Source organism: Balaenoptera borealis (assembly GCF_965194805.1).
Source record: "Balaenoptera borealis genome assembly, chromosome: 13".
In the NCBI taxonomy this organism is placed as follows: domain Eukaryota; kingdom Metazoa; phylum Chordata; class Mammalia; order Artiodactyla; family Balaenopteridae; genus Balaenoptera; species Balaenoptera borealis.
The window spans coordinates 99,928,920-99,951,766 of record NC_138870.1 but is presented as its reverse complement, the minus strand read 5'-3'; the positions used below and the strand labels follow the sequence as shown (position 1 = coordinate 99,951,766).

The following is a 22,847-nucleotide window of genomic DNA, read 5'->3' as shown; positions in this document are numbered from 1 at the left end:
ACCTTCGTCGCTGCTTGGTCAGATGCTCGGACAGATGGCTGCGTCAATGAAACACATTCGTGCCCTCAGGGTCACGCCTTACCTTACCACAGCCATTAGTGCCTGCCTCAGGACCAGGGCAGAACCGAGTTCTGGTTAGGCAGGGGCCACGGGTGACTCCTGTGCGCGGGGGCCAGGGCAGTGGGGCAGCGGGAGGGAAGAGCTTGTGCAGGACATGAGTTGTGGATGTCAACAGTGGGGAGCTGATGGGCGAGCTGGTTCGGAGGGTTATGAGGACCAGACGGCCGGCGCCCTTGCAATGCAGGCAAAGTGAGGCGCTTGGGGCGTTGTGTCAGGGAGCCACCGGGAGAAGGTTCGAGAGCCTGGGAGGGGCGGGGCGACGTGAGCAAGGCTCTGGGCCTGTGCCCTTGGCTCCCAGCTTGGCCCCCAGCCCCACCCTCCTCCTTTGCTCTGTTCTAAGGGCTGGGCGGCCGGAGGCTGCCCGTGTCAAGGGCCTGCCCTGCTGCAGTGTTCACGGAAGAGAGTCCCAGCCTGGATTTGGAGAAAAAGGTGACGTTAGAGAGGAGGTGCGCTTCAGGAATAGGTCGTGACCCCGAAAGGGGAAGCAGGAGCCCCGAGCTGATGTGTTACGACCTGCCCACCTTTTCGGGCCTCAGATGAGCATCGCTGAGCCCCAGGGAATTAGGTGGTGTCATCTTTGTTTTGTGACGTAGGAAACGGAGGAACCTCGGAGAGGTTCAGTCAGGTGCCACCCAGTGATGTGAGCGTGGGAGAGCCCGTGCCCTCTCCAGTGCTCCTCGCATAGCAAGGAGGGTGGGAGAGGGGAGTTCGTTGCTCAGAGCGAGTGTCAGAATCCCTCGGGGAGAATCCCTCCACGCCCGCGCCTGTCTCTAAGACTGGGCCTGAGCCAGGAATCTGGGGTTGTGGAGCAGCCTGGGGGCCTCCTCCGTGGGATCAGGTGAGGAACCTGGGACCACCTGCTGAATGTGGGGGGCACCTGGACTCAAGGAACACAGGCTCGGGGGACTCTCGGGGCTGCCTTCATCAGGTACACAGGGAATCGGGTGCCCAGGAAAGTGCCTAGAGGAGAGATGAGGCATCTCCATACCCAGGTGTGTGTGTGTGAAAGAGAGAGTGGTGCGTGCCTTTCATGTTTTACAACCACCCAGCACAGACTCCGCCAAACTGATACGCTGGCACAACAAACCCAGGGCCTGAGGTCAGACGTAAGGCACGTGTCAGGATGACCAGGGCGCTTTGTAGAGGGTTCCCTCCCTGCCCCTGTGGTCTGGCCGGTGACCTCGGGGCGCGATGGTCCTTGTAGGCGGAGAGCTGGCCCGGAGAGGAGGGCAGCTCACTCCCGCTGCCCTTCTCAGCAGTTTCTAAGAACCAGCACCAACCGGCTGCACACGTCCTCTGTGTTGCGTGTGGGCCAGGCAGCGCCTGCATCTCTCAGCGCCGTCGGGGGGGCCTCTCACCTTCCGTGCTGAGCATCGCAGTACACGCGGGGGGAGGGGGGGCTGCCTCTCATTTCACCCCGTGAATATTTATTGGGAACTTTCTCTGTGCTAGCAGTTCCCCGAATGGCGATGACCAATGACCGTGCTCTCTACCTGGCCTGTGCTGGGACGGGGCTGCTCGTGAGCACAGGCCGGGTGAAGCCCCCCCGCCACCACCAGGGGTCCTGGGAGGTTACCGAATGGTGAAGGAGCCCAAGAAGTGGTTGCTCTGTGTCACTCTGATGGCACCACTATAGTGTTTGAACCCACAGCTGCTTGTCTCTGGGCGTCTGAGCTCGAGCTGCTGCGAGGGGCCTCGCACGTATAGGCGCGGGCAGTTGGTGATGAATAACCAGAGCAGCTGTGGAGCGCTGCTCCCGCTGGGGATGCCCAAACTCTGGCAGGGATGACCTTCTTCTGGGGTCACAGAGGACCCAAGCCCAGCCAAGGCAGGAGGCTTAGAAGAGAACAAGGAACCAAAGATAGCAGGCGAGGGGTGAGGGGCAGAGGTGGGGGGTCCGGGGGTGGGCAGGCCTGCTCTCTGGAGGTGGGGGAAGCTTCAAGAAGAGGGTCTCTTTGGAGCATAAAGGGGAGTCTTCCAGGGCATGAGTCAGAGAAAGTCGTCTGGGAGAGGAGCAGGGGAGGTGGTGAGTGGACTTGGATCCCAAATGGGGGCAGAGAAGCTGCTCTAGAGGCGGCAGGGGCCGGGCCCTGAGGCCAGGGCTTGGTCTTAAAAGCACGGGGTCCCGCAAAAGCTCAGGGAGGGTTCATTCCTTCCTCAGAAGGCCCCACGCTGTCGTCAGGAACAGAAAAGCAAAGTTCCTAGGTGACCAGCCCACCCATCCGTGATCAACCCCCATTTTTCAGGGTCTTGATAGTGGAAAAGGCTTGTGATAAATGAGCGGCCCCAGCCCTGCCATCCCTAACTTTACCCTCGGAGGCTACCATCACTTTGATGGTCCCACCAACTATCAAAACCATGTTGGGGTAGGGGGACTTCCCTGGTGGTCCAGTGGCTAAGACTCTGCGCTCCCAATACAGGGGGCCCGGGTTTAATCCCTGGTCAGCGAACTAGATCCCACAGACCGCAACTAAAGATCCTGCATTCTGCAACTAAAAGATCCCCCGTGCCGCAACTAAAAAGATCCCGCATGCCACAACTAAAAAAAGATCCCACATGCCACAGCTAAAAAGATCCCGCATGCCACAACAAAGATCCCATGGGCCGCAATTAAGACCTGATGTGGCCAAATAAATAAATAGATATTAAAAACAAAGAACAAACAAAACAACGATGTGGGGTGCAGGGAAGACCGCATGGGTTTACTGACCCCGGGCACATCCCTGCGAGGTAAACGTGCTGACTTTAGCCATGGCTCTTAGGCTAAAGACTTGACACACTGTCCCTAGACACCCTTGAGAATAGGGCATACCTATACTCATATTTTCTTTCTGGTAAAACCCCTTCTTGAGGACAGTCTGGGGAGGAACAGCCGTGTTGGGGATGTCTTGGGCTGGAGGAAAGGGGACTAGGACCCTTTTGAATGCCTTGGTGCTGCTTGGTGTCCTTGTCTGTCACCTCATTTGAGTATCAGGATACTGTGAAGTAGAAGTACTCCGTTTTCTGAGAAGGAAAGCGAAGCTCCCAGAAAACGAGCGGCACAGGCTTTGGCCACGGGTCTGTCTGGCGCTCGGAGCCCTGTGATCTCACCTTTAAGGTAACTGTCGAGCCACTGCTGCTGTGGGCAAGATCCGAGGCTCAGCCCTTCCCCGTGGGAGAGAGGACATGGGCAAGTGACGTGGGGCTCGAGGCCACGCACACTGGGCTCCAAGTGACCGCCTCTTCCCCAGTGGCTACCTGTTTCGGTCTTACACCAGCTGAGAGCCCTGGCAGATGCCAGGAGTGTGATTTGCATTTCAGAAGTGGAGGGGCTGGGACTTGAACTTGGAATTCTATCAGACTCTGGAGCTTGTGCTCTTTGGGTTTTGGAATCTGGGGCGGCTGGGGGACGGAGCAGCTTTCCCCAAGGGCGACATTGGTGGTGGGGAGAGCATCCAAGATGAGCCGGGGGGGCCTGGCGTGTGGAGTGCGGAGGGCTGTCTCACAGCCGGATTGGGTGGCTGCCCCGTCAGGAGCAGAGGTGGGGCGTGAGTCCTCTGGGCAGGAGCTTGCGGGGCAAAGGCGATAGATCGGGTGCTTCTTGGACGCGGGGTTGCCTGAGGAGGAGTCTAGATGCCAATGGATTCAGAAGTGGTGGAGGGGGACAAGGGCCGGGCGAGGGACAGGGCAGTGCAGAGCCGGGCTCGCTCGCTCTCGGTCAGAGGGAAGCGGGCTGAGTGGAAGTTAGTCTTCAACTCGTGTGCCTGCACTTTCTCGTAGACCAAAGAGAAGTACGAGAAGTCCCTGAAGGAGCTGGGCCAGGGCACGCCGCAGTACATGGAGGGCATGGAGCAGGTGTTTGAGCAGTGCCAGCAGTTTGAGGAGAAGCGCCTGCGCTTCTTCCGGGAAGTTCTGCTGGAGGTTCAGAAGCACCTAGACCTGTCGAACGTGGCCAGGTAAGTGTCCCTTAGCTGAAAAGCACATCCCGGGGAAGTCAGCGGAAAGTTGCTTTGGAATAAAGATCGGTTGCTGCTCTCCAGCCTTGGGGTGGCAGTGCTTGTCAGAAGGTCTTAAGTTCCCCTGCCCAGGGAGGGCCCTTTGGCCGAGCCTGCCTGCGGCCATGCAGTGTCCTGCTGCCTGGGACGGCTGCTCGCTGGCCTGAGTCGGATAGCCGCCTGCCACTCTCTGCCAGCTCTGGGTGCAGTCCTCTGCGTCTGGGCAGGAAGGGAGGGCCGCGGCTCGGACCCGCCACAGTTGCACATTTGAAATCAACCCGGGAGCGAGTCGAGCAGTTCCGGGGCTGGCACACCCTGCCCCCGGGATGGCCTTTCTTTGAGGACCTTTACGAGGTCCTTTCAATCCAGAGCAGCTGGCTGCCAGCTTGTTCCTTGACTTCCAGTGGTTCTGGGCCGCGGGCAGCACAGACCCTCAGAGACTCGGTTCTGAACGGAGACGCCGAGGCTGTGATATTCCTTCCGTACTTTCCTTGTCTTTGGTCCCATGACACCTTCGTCGGGGCAGAGGCCCGTGCTAACCCTGGACCTAGACTTCTGTCATCCACATAGCAGAGCCATTTAGAAATGACTCACAAGTTAAAGCTTGTCGTGAATAGGAAATTACATTCCTTTTGTCTCCTTCTAATAGGAAAAACATCAAAAGCAACAATTATTGTTCAGCTCCTCTGGCAACAACTAATGGGTCCTTATGAGTGTCTATGAAGGAGGGGCAGTATTCCCCATCTTGCTGATGAGGGAGCAGGCTGGCGTAGTTAAGGGACTTGCCCAAGGCTGCACCGCCGGCTGGCGCAGGGCTGGGGCTGCCAGGCTCTTCTGCGGGTGGAGTAACTCCCATCGTGCGAGGGCTTGTCCTCGGTTGATGTGCCTTGCTTCCCTTAGTCCTCCAAGCCACCCTGGGGAGGAGATGGTGTAGTAGTGTTCTAGGGCTGCCATAATGAAATACCAAAACCTGGGCAGCCTAGAACAACAGAAATTTCTTCTCTTGCGCTTCTGAAATCAAGGTGTCAGCGGGGCCTCACTCCCTCTGACGGCTCTGCTCTAGGGGAGGACTCTTCCTTGCCTCTTCCAGCTCTTGGTGTTTGGGGTCAATCCTTGGCCTTCCTTGACTTGTAGTTGAGACGCATCACTCCAGTCACGTGGCCGTCTTCTGTGTCTTCACGTTGTCTTCCCTCTGTCTCTGTACCCAAATTTCCCCCTTTTTATAAAAAGGTGGTTTTTTAATTTACAGATGACCTCTGTAAAGATCCTATTTCCCAATAAGGTCCCATTCCGTGGTACTGGGGCCTAGGACTCCAACATGATCTTTTTTGGAAGACACAGTTCACCCCATAACAGGTGGCATTATGCACACTCAGTGAAGGAAGACACTGAGGCCAGGCCCAGAGAGGGTAACTGACTTGCTAGCCGTACAGACTAGAAGTGAAAACACCAGGACCCGCGCTGGTCACACTCCTGTCTGACACGGTCAGCTTCCTAGGGAGGCGAGCTGCTCTGAGCGGTCACGCAGAAGCAGGAGTCCCCCCCAGGTGGCTCGTGGGGTCTGCAGCCACCACAGCACTGGCCAATCTTCGTTTACTGTTTTTGCACAGCTGAGTGTAAACCTTCCTGCTTTTTTTGAAGGGATGGGGGGGAGCTTTCTGACACTCAATTCTGGACCTGGTTAAATGGGACCACACAGATTGGTGGCCCATGTAGCCCAGATGCCAGCACCTTTTGTATTATCTGACACAGAGCAAAGCCAGGTTGTTGCCACCTGGTTTGATTTGTCAGAAGCTGAAGCTGTGGCTTCCACGCCATGGTTGTTGTTTGCCCCATTCTGTGTGCATCACGGCCAGATGACCGTCCAGCTGAGCCAGGGCAGGGGTCTGGTCTGCCCTGTGAAGTCGACTCTCGTGCGGCTGCAGACCATAGCGCCAGCTCTGGGCAGGCCCTGGGCGAGGCTGAGGGCTGGCCTTCCCTTCCTTCGAAAAGAGTCACGCTTCTCTCTCTCTCTGATTTAGCTACAAAAACATTTACCAAGACCTGGAGCAGAGCATCAAAGCTGCCGACGCGGTGGAGGACCTGAGGTGGTTCAGAGCCAACCACGGGCCAGGCATGTCCATGAACTGGCCACAGTTTGAGGTGAGAGGAGGCTCTGCCTGTGACCTGTTGGCCTGGGAGGGGCCTAGGCCCACAGGGTCGAGTCATACACGGTTCTTTCTCCATCCAACTCAGAGCTGGCCTGTGCCCTGTTTATGTGGCAGCCTTTACACGTGGCTACCCTAGACACCAAGTGGATGTTTAATGTTCCGGGGGGCTTCAGGATCACCAGAGGGCCTTCTGAATCCCTGGTGAAGATGCAACTATGTTCTTTGTAATTGACAACTTTGACGGTCACTTGTTGCGCATCTGGCATTCCCTTCGTGGTGAGTCCCAGGAGTTGCAGGAGTCACAGTTCCCTGCTCAGCCCTGCGGGATGGCCAGGGAAGGAGTGGCCACAGTGCATTCCAGGCCTGGTGGGCCAAGAGCACTGGCTCAGCAGCCTCTGGTCCAGGACGAGAGGGGAGCATGGTCTCAGTGTGTAGCTGTTCTCACCCTTCACATGAGGGCTTTTCCTTATCTTCTTAAATAAATTCAACCAGCTTTGGTGTAGGATTAACTTTCTTCTTTTCCCATTTTCATGGGTCCAAGCTGTCCAGTTTCTTTACATGCAAAATTCGAGGGCCTGGGGATCTCAAGACTCTTCCAGCCCTAGAATTGAGTCCCCAGGCCCCACCTGGCCTCCTGCTGATAGCAGAGAAGGCAGTGGCCACGAGTCCCACCACCCTGTTCTCTGAGGGCAAGGATTCTCCCCACCTCGTGGCGAAGCAGGGGCTGGGAAGGGCCCCACAGGGCCATGGCTGCTGCCTCCCCCGGGGAGGATGCTGGAGGCAGCCCCCTCTGCCTTGGGCTCCAACCACCTGGCCCCGCTGACTCGGTAGCGGCTGGAGCCCAGGCTGCACTCAGATCCTGCCTCAGCACTTACTAGCTGTGGGATACTGAGCAAATAAGTCATCTGCCCTTTTCTGTGACTCAGTTTTCCCATGTGTAAAACGGGGATGACAACAGCCCCGATCTTCTTGGTGGCTGGGGGTTCAGTGACCTGGTCCGTACTGGGTATTGCCCCTGGGCCCACCACACAGAAGCTTGTTTGGCCCCGTCCTAGCCTATAGTTTTTTCAGTCCGCATCCCTGTGCCTCTGTTTCCTGGAGTTTCTCAAGAAAGCTCCTCCAGATGAAAGTGTGGGTCCCTGCAGCTGAGCATTCCCCCTGCACTGCCTTTAGGACACCTGCTCCCAACAGGGACCAAGAGCAGAGGCCCGGGGCCTCTAGAGGAGACAGCACAGCCCGGCTTCTCCTCCCCCTGGTGATGGCACACGGGCAAGAAGCGAGTTGGTGATGGGACTTGTGCACACACCTGGATTCTCCTCTGTGGGGAGTGTTTGCGGCTCTCAGGAGAGGCTCAGGAAACCCCCTGTGACATGCATCCCCTCCAGCCCCCAGGTCCTTTAGGGTTGTTCGTCCCTACCCAGAGAACAGAATGGTCTGGAAAGGAAGACTTGACAGGCAGTCTTGCTGGGGTGGGTGTCCTGGCCAGAGCCCATGGTGGCCCTTCTCTCTGTGGGTCCCACGGGCCGGGAACCCATGCCTGCATGTGGTGCATGCTTGCAGCTCTTACAGGATCATGCTTCCTTTCTCTAATGAAATTATTTGCTTTTATTTTCCATGCCACAAGGATGAAGTAAGTTCCTATTTTATGGCTAACTTATTGAATTCCAAACCTCTTGCAGTGTGTGTTCAGCCCAGGTGGGTCTGTGTGTGGCGTCCGCAGCCTGCTTCTAACAGCGTGTGCTGGTTAAAGAACCGTGGCCACAGTGTAGCCCAGGCTGTTTTGTTGTCCAAGTTAATAGCGGACCCTTCCCTTCAGAGTTGGCCTGGTGTTGATCACATCGGCCCTTGGAAGCCACCCCGTCAGGACGGATTTATATTTCAAAAGGTCCTGTTTGCAGGGCAGAAAAAGAGACACAGACGTAGAGAACAGACGTATGGACACCAAGGGGGGAGACTGGCGGGGGGGCGGTGGTTGTGGTGGAATGAACTGGGAGATTGGGATTGACATACATACACTAATATGTGTAAAAGGGATGACTAGTAAGAACCTGCTGTGTAGGGCTTCCCTGGTGGCGCAGTGGTTGAGAATCTGCCTGCTAATGCAGGGGACATGGGTTCGAGCCCTGGTCTGGGAAGATCCCACATGCCGCGGAGCAACTAGGCCCGTGAGCCACAGCTACTGAGCCTGCGCGTCTGGAGCCTGTGCTCCACAACGAGAGAGGCCACGATAGTGAGAGGCCCGCGCACCGCGATGAAGAGTGGCCCCCGCTCGCCACAACTAGAGAAAGCCCTCACACAGAAACGAAGACCCAACACAGCCATAAATAAATAGATAGATAGATAAATAGCTGAGATTCCATTCAAATTTCTTCAGTTGTCCTAATAATGTAATTAGGGCAAAAGGATACAGTTCAGACTCGTGTGTTCCATTCAGTTGTCATGTCTCTTTAAAATTTAAAAAAAAAAGAAATAAAAAAGAACCTGCTGTGTAAAAAATAAGTAAAATTCAAAAATTCAAGAAAAATTTTTAAAAAAGGTCACTATGGGGATTCTGAGTGCCAGTTGAGTTCTCAGCTTATTTCAGTTAAGAAAATAATTAACAAATAAATAGGTGACCTAAGTTTGGGGTTGAGGGCCCAGGTCTGCCACCAACTCTGCGTGGGCAAGTCACTTTTCTTTCTGGGCGTTGGTTTCCTCATCTGACAAATAGGCAGGTTAGACTTGAATGTTTCTAAGGTGGCTTCTAGCCTTGAAATTCCATAACTACACATGAGCAAAGCTCATGACTCAAAGCAAAGCTCAAAGTCATCCCAAATATTAATTCAGATAAAGTTGTTTGATAATGGGTGGAAATGGGGCAGGGGGAAGAGTTCATTAAATGTGTACACACACGTGCTTTTCTCCCAGTGTTTTCAGTGCAGTTGATAAAAGCCTGTTCACATGCTGGAAAAATAGTGAACCTCTGGGGAGATAAACACTGCTTTGCTTTGTTAGCTAGCCCCCAGCACGCTGCTCAGATGGGGGAGGATGTTCCTGGGCAGGGGAGGGCACTGCTCCTTGGAGACCTGAGTGGCCGGGTTGCCCCTGCAGTGATGCGGGAGCTCCCCTGGGCCCCTGATTTTGTTTGCACCCAGGGCCCATTTCCCGCACTGCAGGCTTGCTCAGGCCCCCACGCCCAGCTCTCTTGCCCTGCTGACAGTTCAGGGCATGGATGGGAGAGTCTTCAGCACTGAATGCCAAGCCCCTCGGAGGGTGGGCTCTGTCTCCTTTGGAAGCGCGAGGAAACCTGGCGAGGCCTCTGGCTGCTGCTGCGGGCCTGAGGGTCCGGAGGCTGAGTGCCACGGGGACAGGGGTAGGACGGGGAGGCTCCCTGGGACTGGAATGCAGGATCCCTGAGTGTCGGCTCCAGTCTTCTTATCATCCATCCGTCCCTGCAGGCTGGGCCTGGTGCTGACCTCCAGGCCCCCTGAGGAGTCCACACTTTGCACAGTGAGGAGGGGTCAGTGGTGGGTGTCATGAGCCCGGGGTCTGCTGGGAAACAAGGGAGAGCAGAGGCAGCAAGGCTAGACGTCACTAAGTGTGCGGGGCAGGCCACTGGCTCGCTGGCCGGTGTTTTAGACTGACGTGGCCTCAAACAAATGAACTTCCTGACTTCTCTCCCTCGGTGCCCGTTGCTCAGGAGTGGTCTGCAGACCTGAACCGAACTCTCAGCCGGAGGGAGAAGAAGAAGACTGCTGATGGTGTGACCCTGACGGGCATCAACCAGACCGGCGACCAGGCTCTGCAGAGCAAGCCTAGCAGGTGGGCACCGGGGCGGCCGCAGTCCCGGAAGGCCCCCCGGTCCTCTGCACGGGCTGGGGCGCCCCCACCTGGGACACCGGGAGACTCCCCGATGGGGCTTCGCAGGGCACCCCAGGGCCATCTGTCCAGACGCTCCCTGGCTGCCTGCGCTCTGCTGGGCAGTGGCCCAAGCTCATCTCTGGGGAGAATCATCAGTCCCCCTGGTGCCAGAGCTGCAGAAAGATCCAGAGGGGGAGCCTTTGCCACAAACGTGCTTTGGGCCCCAAATGAGGCGAAGAACTGATGTTAGGTGCTGGTCATTATGTGTCCCCAGTGGTGCACACGGGCAGGTGGAGGTCACTGTCGGTGGGGTCCTTCAGGCGGGTTCAGGTGCCCTGGCCAGGTTTGTACTTACTTCCCCGTGCCGTATGCAGGTGCCTGATTCGGGGGTGGGGCATTGTCAAGTGCCCCCTTTTTCAAATTACCTCTTTGCTGAGAGCACTGGTTATTTCTGACCTCATTGTTTGCTAAAACTGAGTTTGGATCAAAGAGGTGGCACTGAGGTCCTTTAGAACCTCCTGGAAAGCGTGTGCCAGATGAGGCCCCAGAGTTCCCAGCAGATAAATCTTGCCGTCCTCTGCAGAGCTGAGGCTGCCCTGCGGGCCCCGGGCCCAGAGGCCTCCACGGCATGCTGGGTGATAACACACCTCAGGCTCGTGGCTTTCTGGGAAGCGTCAGCACAGGTTCCGCAGGCCTTTCTGTAGCCCTGGGCAGTGAAGCCCCCCCCCCCAGGCTCCCTGGGCTGACATGGGCACTTGTCATTCAGCTGCTGTGCCACCGTCTGGGCAGGTGGGCCTGGTTAAGTGACTGCAGCAGTGAGCACCGTGCCAGGGGTCAGGCCAGCACCTGTGTGACTAGGGGCGGGGTGGGGCGGCCTAGGCTGGCCAGGGCTGCTGCACAAATTCAGCTGCCCAGCACCAACCCCCTCTCAGGTCAGCTGCAGAAAGGTGCCGAGGAGGGAGGAGGGCCTGGTGGTCTCAGACATGTGGCCCGGATGTAGGCAGCAGGCAGGCGTAGGCCCAGTGCCTCTTGCCTGGCCTGAAACCAGTGAGGCAGTTGCCGGCCACTTGGGGTCACTCTGGTGGCATCTGAAGCATTTCCTTGCCTACCCTCCCCTGCTCTGACTGAGCCATCCCCCCAGCACTTTGTGGGCCCGCTCCATGCCGCCCTGGCTTGGGAGGTGGTGCTGGCCTGGGGGGCCCTGCCCTGCAGCTCAGTGGTGCGGTCCCTCAGCTCAGAGTTCTACAGTGGGGTGCCTGGGCTCTCGGGGGCCTGTCTTATCTCTACTGTCTTGTTCTGCACTCTGTACCTGTAGTCACTGCATTTCATCGCCTGGCTGTCAGCACTCAGGCCAGGCTGGGGTCAAATTTCTCTCTGGTACCCTCTGGGCCTGGCACACAGTAGGCAGTTGATACAGTTATGCAGATGGATTTTCCCTCTCTGGAGCACGAAAGGGGTCCTTTCTTCCCAGAAAGGGCTATTCAGCAGGCTTTGGTTCTGATTTTGGAAGTTGCAGACCCAGGAGAACCAGGGCGGAGGCTGTTGGGCCCTTCTGTAGTCAGAAGGAGAGGGTACGCTGCGCCGTGGGGTCTGGAGAGCTCCGGGAGCCTCCCTCCTGCTCTCGGCAGGCCTCTGAGCCTCCCCGGCTGTCACCCTCCCCAGGCTGAGCCCCACAGGCTGTCGGCTGCCAGCTCTCAGCAGAGAGCCAGGTGGGGCGGACTATGGAGAGAACCCCTGAGCCCAGAAGCACTTTGCTCCAGCGACAGCCTGTGCGCACCCCAGGGCTCCTGTTAGGATAGACTGTGTTCAGACACAAGGAGGGCAAAGGGAAACGTTGTTCTCTCTTAGACACTTAAAGCGCATTTAACAGCCAAAGCGTTGCCAAGTGTTTTGCTGAAACAGGCTTTCTGCGCAACAACATATTCCTCCTATTTGACGGGGAGCTGATTTGTCCCTTCAAACCCTGGCCCTGTGATCCTGCAGCTGGGAGCACCGGGGCCGTGGGGGCCGCCGAGTTGGGGTTCCCTGAAAGCTCTCTCTCTCCCCGTAGCGACCTTAGTGTCCCGAGCAACCCCGCACGGTCAGCGCACTCACTGTCCAGCTACAACCCCTTCGAGGACGAGGACGACACGGGGAGCACCGTCAGTGAGAAGGAGGACATTAAGGCCAAAAAGTTGGTGAACAAACGTTTCCCTCTGGTTTCCACCTCGCTCCCTTTGTCTCTCCTCTCTGTCCAGGGTCTCACCCCCTCGGCACTCAAAGCAATGCATGAGGCCTGCAGGAGGTGGCCCGGCTGCCAGCTGGTGGACGGTCTCTGGCTTCTCGATCTCTTAGGGAGGGAGGCACCAGTTAACAAGCTGTGGTTGCTTTTTCTCTGCCTTCTGTTAACCCATGTCAAGGTCCCGGCACACCAGCACAGGAAGATGGGCGTGCCGGGTGGCCCCGCAGGGAGCCTGCCCACGCAGGGCTGCTGAGGGGGCCGTGATCCTGCAGAAGGGGTCCCAGCCCAGCCCCAGGGCTCCCTCGGCCACCCGGGCGGGGACCACGGCTCCAGGCAGGGCCTCAGGCCTCTGCCAACCCCGTGCTCAGGCCCCTGGGTCAACCCTTTCTTGCAGTGTGAGCAGCTACGAGAAGACCCAGAGCTACCCCACGGACTGGTCCGACGACGAGTCTAACAACCCGTTCTCCTCCACGGACGCCAACGGGGACTCAAATCCATTTGACGAGGACACACCCTCGGGGACGGAAGTGCGGGTCCGGGCCCTTTACGACTACGAAGGGCAGGAGCACGATGAGCTGAGCTTCAAGACTGGTAGGTAGACTTCCCGGCTGGCATCGGGGGCGAGTGCTTCCAGCCTGCTGGGGGAGGTTGGTTTTTTTAAGTCTGCTAAAATTCCTGCTAGTTTCATTTGTGTGTTCGCCAATCCACCCCCCATTTTAAAAGTAGCAGATGGGGGCTTCCCTGGTGGCACAGTGGTTAAGAATCCGCCTGCCAATGCAGGGGACAAGGGTTCAAGCCCTGGTCCGGGAAGTTCCCACATGCCGCGGAGCAACTGAGCCCGTGTGCTACAACTACTGAGCCTGCGCTCTAGAGCCCGCGTGCCACAACTACGGAAGCCCGCTTGCCTAGAGCCCGTGCTCTGCAACAAGAGAAGCCACCGCAATGAGAAGCCCACGCACCGCAACGAAGAATAGCCCCTGCTCTCCGCAACTAGAGAAAGCCCGCGCGCAGCAACGAAGACCCAACGCACCCAAAAATAAATAAATAATTAAAATAAATTAATTAAAAAAAAAAAAGTAGCAGATCCTCAACACCAAAGCTTAGAAGACAGCGAGGTGCCCATGTGCCTTTGCCCAAGATGCTGCCCCAGCAGGGCTAAGGCCTGTGCACAGGAGATGCTGATCGCCAGGCCCCCTGGAAGCAGCTGCCCTACGGGTCCCCAAGCGAAGCCTTTCTCCAGAGGCCCACAGCTGGCAGAGGAGCCCAGACCCCAGAATAGCAGGCAGCGTGTCCGTGGGCCCGCAGAGCCTCATCTTGGGGCAGTGCCTTTCACGCTCTTCCTGCAGCCATGCTGTGTGCACACCTACCACCAACACACCTTTGCTGCCAGTAGCTGAAGCCCCGGTTTTATAGAACAGTCTGCATCCTGATTGTATGAGCTCTGCGTGTGGAGATTTTCTATCCTGTCCTTTTTTTTTTTTTCTTTAACGCTGGTTGCAGCTCACCAAATGGGTTGCAACCCTCCATTTGAAGAGCACTATCTTAGAGCCTGTCCAGAGAGGCCTGATCGGCCTGGCGCCAAGTGGGCCCAAAGGGAGCCAAGTTCCTTCCTTCTGCCTTGCCCCTTCTCAAAGCCAGCCCAGATTCAGCACCCATTCCTCCAGGGCAGGGGCTGTGCTGGGCCCTGACTCAACCAGCACAGGCTGAAGTGTGCCCTCCGCGCTCCATCTCTGGGACAGACCCTCACTTCTGAACCCACCCCACCCCGGCTGGGGCTGTGTCCGGAAGCCCTCCTCTCCGCACTCAGCAGGCCAGCCAGCTCTCCCCAGACACTCGACCCCAGGGTTGGTCATTGGGTGCCTATGGCTGGTTGTAGAAAATTCTTTTTTTTTTTTTTTTAATTAATTAATTTATTTATTTTTGGCTGTGTTTGGTCTTTGTTGCTGCTCGCGGGCTTTCTCTAGTTGCAGTGAGCAGGGGCTACTCTTCATTGTGGTGCGCAGGCTTCTCATTGCGGTGGCTTCTCTTGTTGTGGAGCACGGGCTCTAGGCGCGTGGGCTTCAGTAGTTGTGGCACTCGGGCTCAGTAGTTGTGGCTCACGGGCTCTAGGCACGCGGGCTCAGTAGTTGTGGCACACGGGTTAGTTGCTCCGCGGCATGTGAGATCTTCCCAGACCAGGGCTCGAATCCGTGTCCCCTGCATTGGCAGGTGGATTCTTAACCACTGCGCCACCAGGGAAGCCCTGGATGCAGAAAGTTCTTACGTGTCTTTAAACACCTCTGTTTTCTTTTCGTTTCTTTTTTTTGGGGGGGGGGGGCGTGCCTTGAAGCTTGCGGGAACTTAGTTCCCTGATCAGGGATCGAACCCGTACCCCCCGTAGTGGAAGGGTAGAGTCCCAACCCCTGGACCGCCAGGGAATTACCTCGAGTTTTCTGACATCTTTGGTTGGGGTTGTTTCCCCCCTGCTTTGTTTGTTGACTGATTGATTTTCAATTTCTCATTCTTTCTAAATCTTTTTTTTTCTCGTTTGGCCCCACTGTACAGCTTGTGGGATCTTAGTTCCCTGACCAGGGATTGAACCCGGTCCCCGGCAGTGAAAGCGCCAAGTCCTAACCACTGGACCGCCAGGGAATTCCCTCTAAATTTTACCTATTGGATTAGTCAGCAGTTTTATAGATTTAAAATGTTTCCTTCCGTTCCCAGTGAATTACCAAAAGCAAACTGAAATGAATGTTTCTAGTCACCGGTTTACATTTTCACAACTTGGAAGGTTCCTATTAGTTTCGTCTGTTTTCCGTGTTATTTTTCTTTTCCCCGACGTGACATTAGTTCCCGGCCCATACCGCTTCCTCTGTCTTCAGCACGCTCTGGCCGCTCTCCACGTCTCTGGGCCTTGGGAGCCTGCGGAGTCTTCGCTTGGTGCACTTTTCACCACGTGACAGCATCATAGAGCTGGTGCCCCGTCGGCTCCGGGGAGCCTCGCTCATCAGGGCCTGGTGGGAGAAACACCAGTCGTCAGTGTCGGCCCTGCCGGGGGCCCACGGGGGCACCTGGGGGTGGGCGAAGATGAGGTTTACCACTCAGCACGCCACGCCTCGGCCCCCTGCATTCGCTCCTGATGTTGCCAAGCCAGACTTGCACGAGCACGGGTGCTGCCAGAAGCGGGTCGGGTGCACAGCAGCGGGCAGGAGAACCATCTCACTCATGGGCGTAACAGCAGCCCCCGTTTACCGAGTGCTCGCTGCACAGACCCAGGGCCCTTTTGTGTTTTAACACTTAGTCCTCACAGTGCCCCCCCACCCCTTCCCCCGGTCCACAGATGAGGAAACTAGGCCCCGGGGACGGGGCCTTGGCCAGGTCTCCCAGCAGCCCCGGTATTGGCCCCCCAGGCATCTGGATCAGTATCGCTGCTACACAAAGTAAGGAGTCAGGGAAATGTTGCTAAACAAGGCGTAATTGCCTGAGGAAAAAAAATGCAACTGAGCCTGAAAAATGGACCAAAATGCCAGCAAGAAATACAAAGCTGCAAACTGAACAATAAGGACAGGCCTCAGCTGGCCTGTCTTCCGCCAGTTCCCACAGCCGTCTCTGCAGGGTGCTCACCGGCCAGAGCTCCTTCCCGTCCCCTGGCTGGGCGGCCCTGTCTGTCCTGAACAGGAAGGTGCCAGGCCTGGACCGCCCTCCACCTGAGCCCTGACCACGCCTTTGGTCCTCGTCCCCTGGCCTGTCTCCTTGAGGGGCCAGGGCTCCATCTGTCCCTCTCTCATGTCTGTATCTCCTTCACCACACAGGGCCTTGGCGTGATGTAGAGGCTCCTTCATGCTTGAACAAACGAAAGATAAACTGCACCAACACAGAGCCATGGGGAGATTCCAGACCTGTGCCAACACTCTCAGTGTTGGGAGGGGTTGATTTCTTTAAGTCAGAGGACAAATGTTCTGAGTTAGGTGCTGGGGATAGAATAATGGGTCCCCAACCCTCCCACAGCCTGCAGTCTAGACACACATTAAATGAAGGCACCAAGACCATGGCAACAAGTGCTGGAGGAGATACAAGATCAGGCGGGCCAGGGCCCAGGGGAAGGAAGGATGGCAGTACAGGGCTGTGAGGGAGGTGGCACGGACCCTGTGAAAGGATTCCTATGACCTGGCCTGGGACAGTCAGGAAGGCAAAAGTCCTGCAGCGTTTAATTCTGCAGCGTTTAATTCTGGGAGCCCCGCTGGCAACTGAGAATGGCTTGCTTTGGGGTCACTGTGTGAGAGACCGGGTCTTTAGATCTCTCAGAGGCCCCCATGGCTAAACACAAAACCTCAGATGCAACTTGGTAGAGAAAGAGCCAGGCCCTCGGGCCACGTTGCCCCCAGGAGAATGCCTGCCCCTCCCACCCAAGTTAGGGACCCTTTGTGGGCCCACGGTGGGGGCTAAAACATGAGGGTGACTCTCTGACCCGGTGGTCACCAAGACCGCTTCCTTTTTGTCTTGCAGGGGATGAGCTGACCAAGATAGAGGATGAGGATGAGCAGGGCTGGTGCAAGGGACGCTTGGACAGCGGACAGGTTGGCCTGTACCCAGCGAATTACGTCGAGGCGATCCAGTGACGGGCTGGTGGGCTGGCTGGCGGAGGGGTGGAGGTGGAGGGCCCAGGAGCTGTTAGCCATTGGCCCCGGGCTCTGGTGCCTCCAGCCAGCTGTGTGGGCCTCCACTCCTTTTCCTGCAAAAGATGATGGTTCCATTGCTCTTGGCTTCATGGTGTCTCTTGAAGGCAGACAAGCTGATCATTTTACCTGGGACTCGGCACCCTTTCCACAGTGCAAATGGAGAGATGTGCAAACAGGAAGATGCAATACAACAGAAATCGCCGGGCCCCTCCCCGCCCCCGCTCCCACTCCCCTACTCGCTGTGTGTTGGCTTATCATGGATCTGTATATTCTTGACCTTGTCTTTCCTCCTCTCCTCCAAGTCCATGGTAATGGTGGGTTCCACTGATTCTGGTTCCACTGATTACTTTCTCTGACGAGTCCCATCACCTGCAACTTAGATGAACAAACTTAAATGCCATTTTCTGAGGGAGGACTTTGAGGTTTTTAATTTAAAGGCTGTGTACAGTTACTTTTTTACATACATGTTCTTCCATTCATTTATACTTAAATTATGGCATAGATGGATGTACACCAGTCTTAAGGAAATATCTCTATTTCCATGTCGTACTGTTAATCAACCATGCCACTGCCTGGGGCAAGCTGCGAGAGCCGGTAGCTCATTTGGACAGACAATGTTTGAGACAAGAGATTGCAGTAGAAAGATGGGAACACGTGGTTGGATTCCTGTTGTGAATGCTGTCCACATTTGGGGCATCCAAATGTGAGTTTCGCAAATAACCTTATGTAGTACTCTCTAAAGTCACCATATTTAAAAACTATTTTCACTCTGTGCTTAAAACTTCACTCATGCAAATTAACAATTTTATCAGTGATTTGAAAGGTTAAAAAATAAGAAGACTAACTTTTCAAGTGAATGCATCTATAGTTAAGATGCTTTATATTAGACTGTCATGTCTTGGTGTATATCTGTATATATTATTTGATATTCAGAGAATCTAAAGAGCTCGTCTACTGTGTTAATGAGATTTAACAGCTTTTGACAGTGGGTTTAATTTGTAAACTGCTTGAAGACCGTGGCATTTGGGCACAGGCCTGGCTGGTCGGCTGAGACCCTCCGGGCTCGGGCCCTGGGCCTCTCTGAAGTGGAGCCTGCGGTAGGGAAGTCTGTCCTCACTGGCTGGCTGTGGGTCCAACTTCTAACTAGCCTTAGTCCTTTCTGTAGCAGAACACTGTACAAACCTCCCGTGTCTTTCCAGCAGTTGCAGATTTCACTGTCATCTGTATTCCTCGTGAGCAAACAAAAGCTGGGTCTCACCCCCCTAGCACAAGGGTCTCTTCTCAGCATCCTTAGTCATCAGGGAGCAGGCGTGCTGGGGCAGGAAGCTACAGTGTAGTCACAGGGCAGGGGAGGGAGGGATAACCTTTATTTTGTGTAACTCAGACATTGGAGAAATGGCTGCTGCCATCACAAGCTATGCATTTTATTCAGTGTTTCCAGTGAGCTTGATGTCTTGCTTGGAAAATGGATGTGTGTCTGTCTGTCATGAACACTTACCAGCAGAAATCCTCATTCCTTTGCTACAGATGTACCAAAAATTGTCACGTCTTTTCAGTTTAGGTGTTTCTTTAAACGCATAGTATTTTAGAAAAAAATCAATAAACAGTTGATCTCGTGAGTATGACAGTCTCTGTGCTGTGCATGTGCCTCACGCTCTCATCAGCTGGTGGACGTGTCTTCATTGGCATTTATGCACCAGCTCTGGAGCCGGGCAAGATCCCAGGTACAAGACCACTGCCCAGAGGACCGTGTCCCTGTCCCACTGCCCCTGCCAAGCTAGAGGTTGGGGAGTTGAGGCACCGGAGCCCCTTGCAGTTCTCCTCTCCCCCAAACCTGCCGCTGTGTGGCCTAGGCTCCCCCAGTGTGGGCAGCAGGCTGGCGCCTCCCTACCCACTCGCCAAGGCCCAAATAGCAGGACCAGACCAGAGGCCACTCATCACCCGAGCTTCCTTGAAGGTATTTCCTGAGCACCCGCTGTGCACTGGGCCCTCTCTACTTACATTATCTGCAAAGAGCTTGCCCATCTCCAAACACGCTGTGAGTGAGATGAGTCTCCCCGTCTCCATTTTACAGAGAAAGAAGCAGAGGCTCCAAGAGCCAGACTCACCCAAGGAGTCCCCGCTGGTCTGTGGCACCAAGTAAAATCCCTGAAGAGCCCTCCACCCTCACCCTCGGGGGTGACCTGAGTCGAAAGGAGGCCGGGGCAAAGCGGGAAAGGAGAGATGTGCGGGCTGCCGGACTCACTAACGTCGGTCAGGCTGCCAGAGAAGCGCCCCACCTGGGCACCAGGGCCTCACAGGGGAGCAGGAGGAGCGAGGGGGTAGCTGCCACGGCAGGGGTAAACTTTGCCCAGCTCATGAAGGGCCAAGGATGAATCTCTGTCATCTGCCACCTGGTCTGATGGTGATGGGGCCCCTGCTGTCCGCTTCTGAGGAGGAGTTGGAGCCCATCGCCGCTGCCCGCTGCCCAGGGCGGTCACCAGCTTCTGCCTCGCCAGCCCCAGGCTCCTCCGAGAGACAGGCTGGGCCAGGGCAGAAGGGGGGGTCAGAGCAGGCTCCCACTCCCGTCTCCTGAGCTGGGCCTGCTGGGCCAGCCAGCCCTGGGCTTCTGGTGAGCTCAGGTTCTGTGATGCCAGCGCACAGGGGAGGCTGGAGTCACCCCACTTTGCAGAAGACGCAGAAGGTCTGGAAACTCAAGTCCAGTGACTTGCCCAAGGCCCTGTGACAGAACCGTGATTCAAACCCACATCTGCAGGATTCTCGAGGGCAAGCCCGTCCTCGCTCCCTCCACTGGCGGATAAAGAACAAGGTGGGTGAGCAGGAGGAACCCTCAAAAGTCGGGCGGACACCACCGCTGCTCAGCGAGGCCCTTTTCTCAGCTTCCTGTATCCTCAGAGCTCCTGCAAGGAAGCCTGGAGGGCCCACACTGCCCACCTGCCCTCTCCTGTCCTGGCCCTCAGGGTGAGCCTGGAAACCTTAACTCACTCCTGGGCCTCATCTTCTCAGGCAAGAGTGATACCTGCCTCCCCGGGTGGGGGTCAGGGTTAAGGGGTGAAAGGCCACAGGTGCTCAGGAGATGATAATTTTTGCCATGATTATGCGTGACACCTCATCCTCCTGGTCCCCCGTCAGGACCCCCTGGCATCCTTGGCTGCCCCTCCCACGCCCTCCATGCTGGGCCACTGAGCTCTCTTTGCCTCTCTGTCCTTCCCCACCCCCACAGCCACTGCCTGGGCCAAGCTGCCCCTTCTCCCCCTGGGTCACTGCTGCATCCACACCACCCTCAGGGGTCCCCAGGGCCCTCAGCAGCCCACCCCACTTCCCTCAGCGGGGGGGGAGTATTTCCTCCTCTTCAAGCCCCCCAGTAATGCCCAGAGGGCAAGTGACCTCTGGCCTAGTGACCTGGGCAGGGATCTGATGCTGCCACAATACGAGCTAAAACACTGGGTCTTCTGAAGTCCCTGCAGATGGAGGACAGGGCTGGCCTCGGTGTCCCAGGCTTCCCTGCAGGGCCCTTATCCACCTAAACACAGGCAGGCCGGTCCCCTTGCCTGGCCTGGCCTTCTCTGGGTGGCCTGTGGGTCTGGGCTGTGCCAACGCCTCAAGTCCTAGGGGGCAGGTTTGGGGGGCCGCTTGCCATCCATGGGATAGGGGTGTGGGAGGCTGAGGGGCCCCTCCTTGTTCACGGGGAAACTGAGGCCAAGTGAGGGCCAGGAGTGACGCGCCTGTGGCCACAGAGCAAGTGGCTGGAGGAGCTGAGCCAGGTCTGACCCCAAGTAGCCCCTCCTGGCAGGCAGTTGGCTCCCTCCCTCCCTATTTTCTGTTCCTGGGTTGTATTCATTCACCAAGCATTTCTTGAGCACCTACTGTGTGCAAGACTCGGTGGTGCCAGGACAGACATGAGGAAGGGCCCACGTTTGCCTTCAGGGGACGCCAGAGATCAGGGAGGGATGGAGTCACTGTGATACTCGCCGCAGTGGCCAGAAAGGAGGGGGCAGGATGGTCTCCTGAGTGTGCACGGTGGATTCTGGAGGTCAGCCTACAAGTCTCAGGAAATTTGGACAAACAGGGCCTCCCAACCCGGCTCCAAGACCCTAAGGGGCGGAGCACTATGGGGTCCTTGAGCTGCTTCCCCCACTTCCAGCGGGAAGCGTCCCTGCCTGCGTGGAGGTCAGGCTGGGCTGTGGGCAGACTGGGGGGACCTCCACCCCTGGGGGTCCTGAAGCCCGAGCAGGTGCCTGAGCCTCTCTGAGCTGGGTGTCCAGAAGCGGGAGAACTTGCCAGGTCGGGGCCCTGCTCTCAAGGTGTCCTGGAAACTACCTCTCGTCCCCCCACCCCCTCTCACAGCCCCAGCTCTCTCCAGGGTGGCAGCTGCCCCCCTCTGCGCCCCTGCCCAGACACCGGCAGGAGGTGTGTGCCCCTTTCCGGGCCTTAGTTTTCCCTTAGACGGGCCCGCAGTGACCTCCAGGCTGGATCTCTGTGGTCTCTGGAGGGAGCGAGCAGAAGGGCCGGGCCACAGGGCCTCAATGGACAGACCTGGGGCCCCCTGGTGGAGAGGCCTGGGCCCAGGATAGAAGCAGCTCCGCTGCCCGGGGAAGGACAGACCCAGGTTGAGGTATGAGGCTCATGCCCCACCAGGCAGGGCCACTGCCAAGCACAGGGTCAGAGGAGCCACGCTGATGCCGGCACTCATAGGGGACAGGCAGCTTCTCAGCCGGCTGTTTCCAACCAGCCTTGGGCTAAACATGTATCAGCTACATGCCAGGCCCTGTGCTGAGCACCTTTTCCTGCAAAGGATCATAGAAATCTCACAATGTATGAGTGCCATTTTATAGATGAGGAAACAAACGAGAGAGCTTGAGTGACTTACATCAGGCCACACAGCAAGTCAGGGTAGAGGTGGGGTTTGAACTCCGATGCCCAACTCCAAACAGCAGATGCTGCTGTCTAAACTGCTGGTTCTCAAACATCTAGAGGGCTTGTTACAGCCCAGCTTGCTGGGCCACATTCCAGAGTTTCTGAGTCACCAGGTTGGGGGTGAGGCCCAAGGCTTGCATATCTAACAAGTCCCCAGCTGACGCTGACCCAGGACCACCCTCTGAGCAGGTCAGAGCTGCCCAAAGTACCAGCGATTCCGTGTCCTCCTTGATTTGTTCATACAACCAGCAGATGCTCCTAACCCAGCTCTGGGGACCCAGAGACCGATCAACCACAGTCTGGGCCGAGGAGGTGGGCACGGTATGGACAAAGAGAGCCCAGGGAGCAAGGGACACAGGCCAATGTGACCTCCCATCCCTGGCAAGGGGCAGGGAGGGTTAGGAGGCAGCCAGGTAGTAGAGGGAGAGGTGCCTCATGAGGGTCGGATGGGCACCTTATGTCCCTGACCCTCAGTTTCCTCATCTGGAAAATGGGGAAATGGTTCCTATCTTTTCTTTTTCATCATCATTTGGTGTCAAGAGTGTGAAAGTGCTTGTTAAAACACACAAATATGAGGCACCTTGTTGTGAAAGTGGTCTCACCCCCAAACACCATCCTAACTCAAGCCGGTAATAACCAAAGTATGCAGACCCCAGATGGAGACTCCGGATCTTCCCCAGCCAGAGGCTGGGCGTGAATACTTCCTCCAAGCCGTATATTCATCCATCTCTGAAACTGTACGGAAGAAGGCTGGGTTTTCCGCACCAAAATTTGACGACATATTTTTTTCTTCTCTGAAAATTAACGAGTCTTACAAAGGTGTGAAAACGAAGCCAGTGGTTAAGAGCATAGACTGTGAGGTCATATTCTCTGCACTCAAACTTGGCTCCAATTGTGGGACCTTACGTAGCTACGTTACCTTGAGCAAAATACTTAATTTCTCCGAGGCTTGGTTTGCTCATCTATA

The 22,847-nt window shown here is 56.4% G+C and overlaps 1 protein-coding gene and 1 long non-coding RNA gene across 6 annotated transcripts in view; one reads left to right on the top strand and one right to left on the bottom strand.

Moving 5' to 3' along the window:
* The window catches only part of PACSIN2 (protein kinase C and casein kinase substrate in neurons 2), a 136,538-nt gene extending 117,953 nt beyond the window's left edge, over positions 1–18,585 (top strand). For 3 of the 5 annotated variants that reach the window (XM_082352639.1, XM_082352640.1, XM_082352641.1), the window contains 6 exons: positions 3,880–4,055; positions 6,116–6,236; positions 9,924–10,045; positions 12,135–12,257; positions 12,700–12,896; positions 16,791–18,585. In XM_082352639.1, the coding sequence (XP_082208765.1) occupies positions 3,880–4,055; positions 6,116–6,236; positions 9,924–10,045; positions 12,135–12,257; positions 12,700–12,896; positions 16,791–16,903 (852 nt within the window). In that variant the 3' untranslated portion in view covers positions 16,904–18,585. The remainder of the gene's footprint in view (positions 1–3,879; positions 4,056–6,115; positions 6,237–9,923; positions 10,046–12,134; positions 12,258–12,699; positions 12,897–16,790) is intronic. The other 2 variants (XM_082352642.1, XM_082352643.1) reach the window with 1 other exon arrangement.
* The window catches only part of LOC309610184, a 281,821-nt gene that overhangs the window by 119,566 nt on the left and 139,408 nt on the right, over positions 1–22,847 (bottom strand). The window lies entirely within an intron of this gene.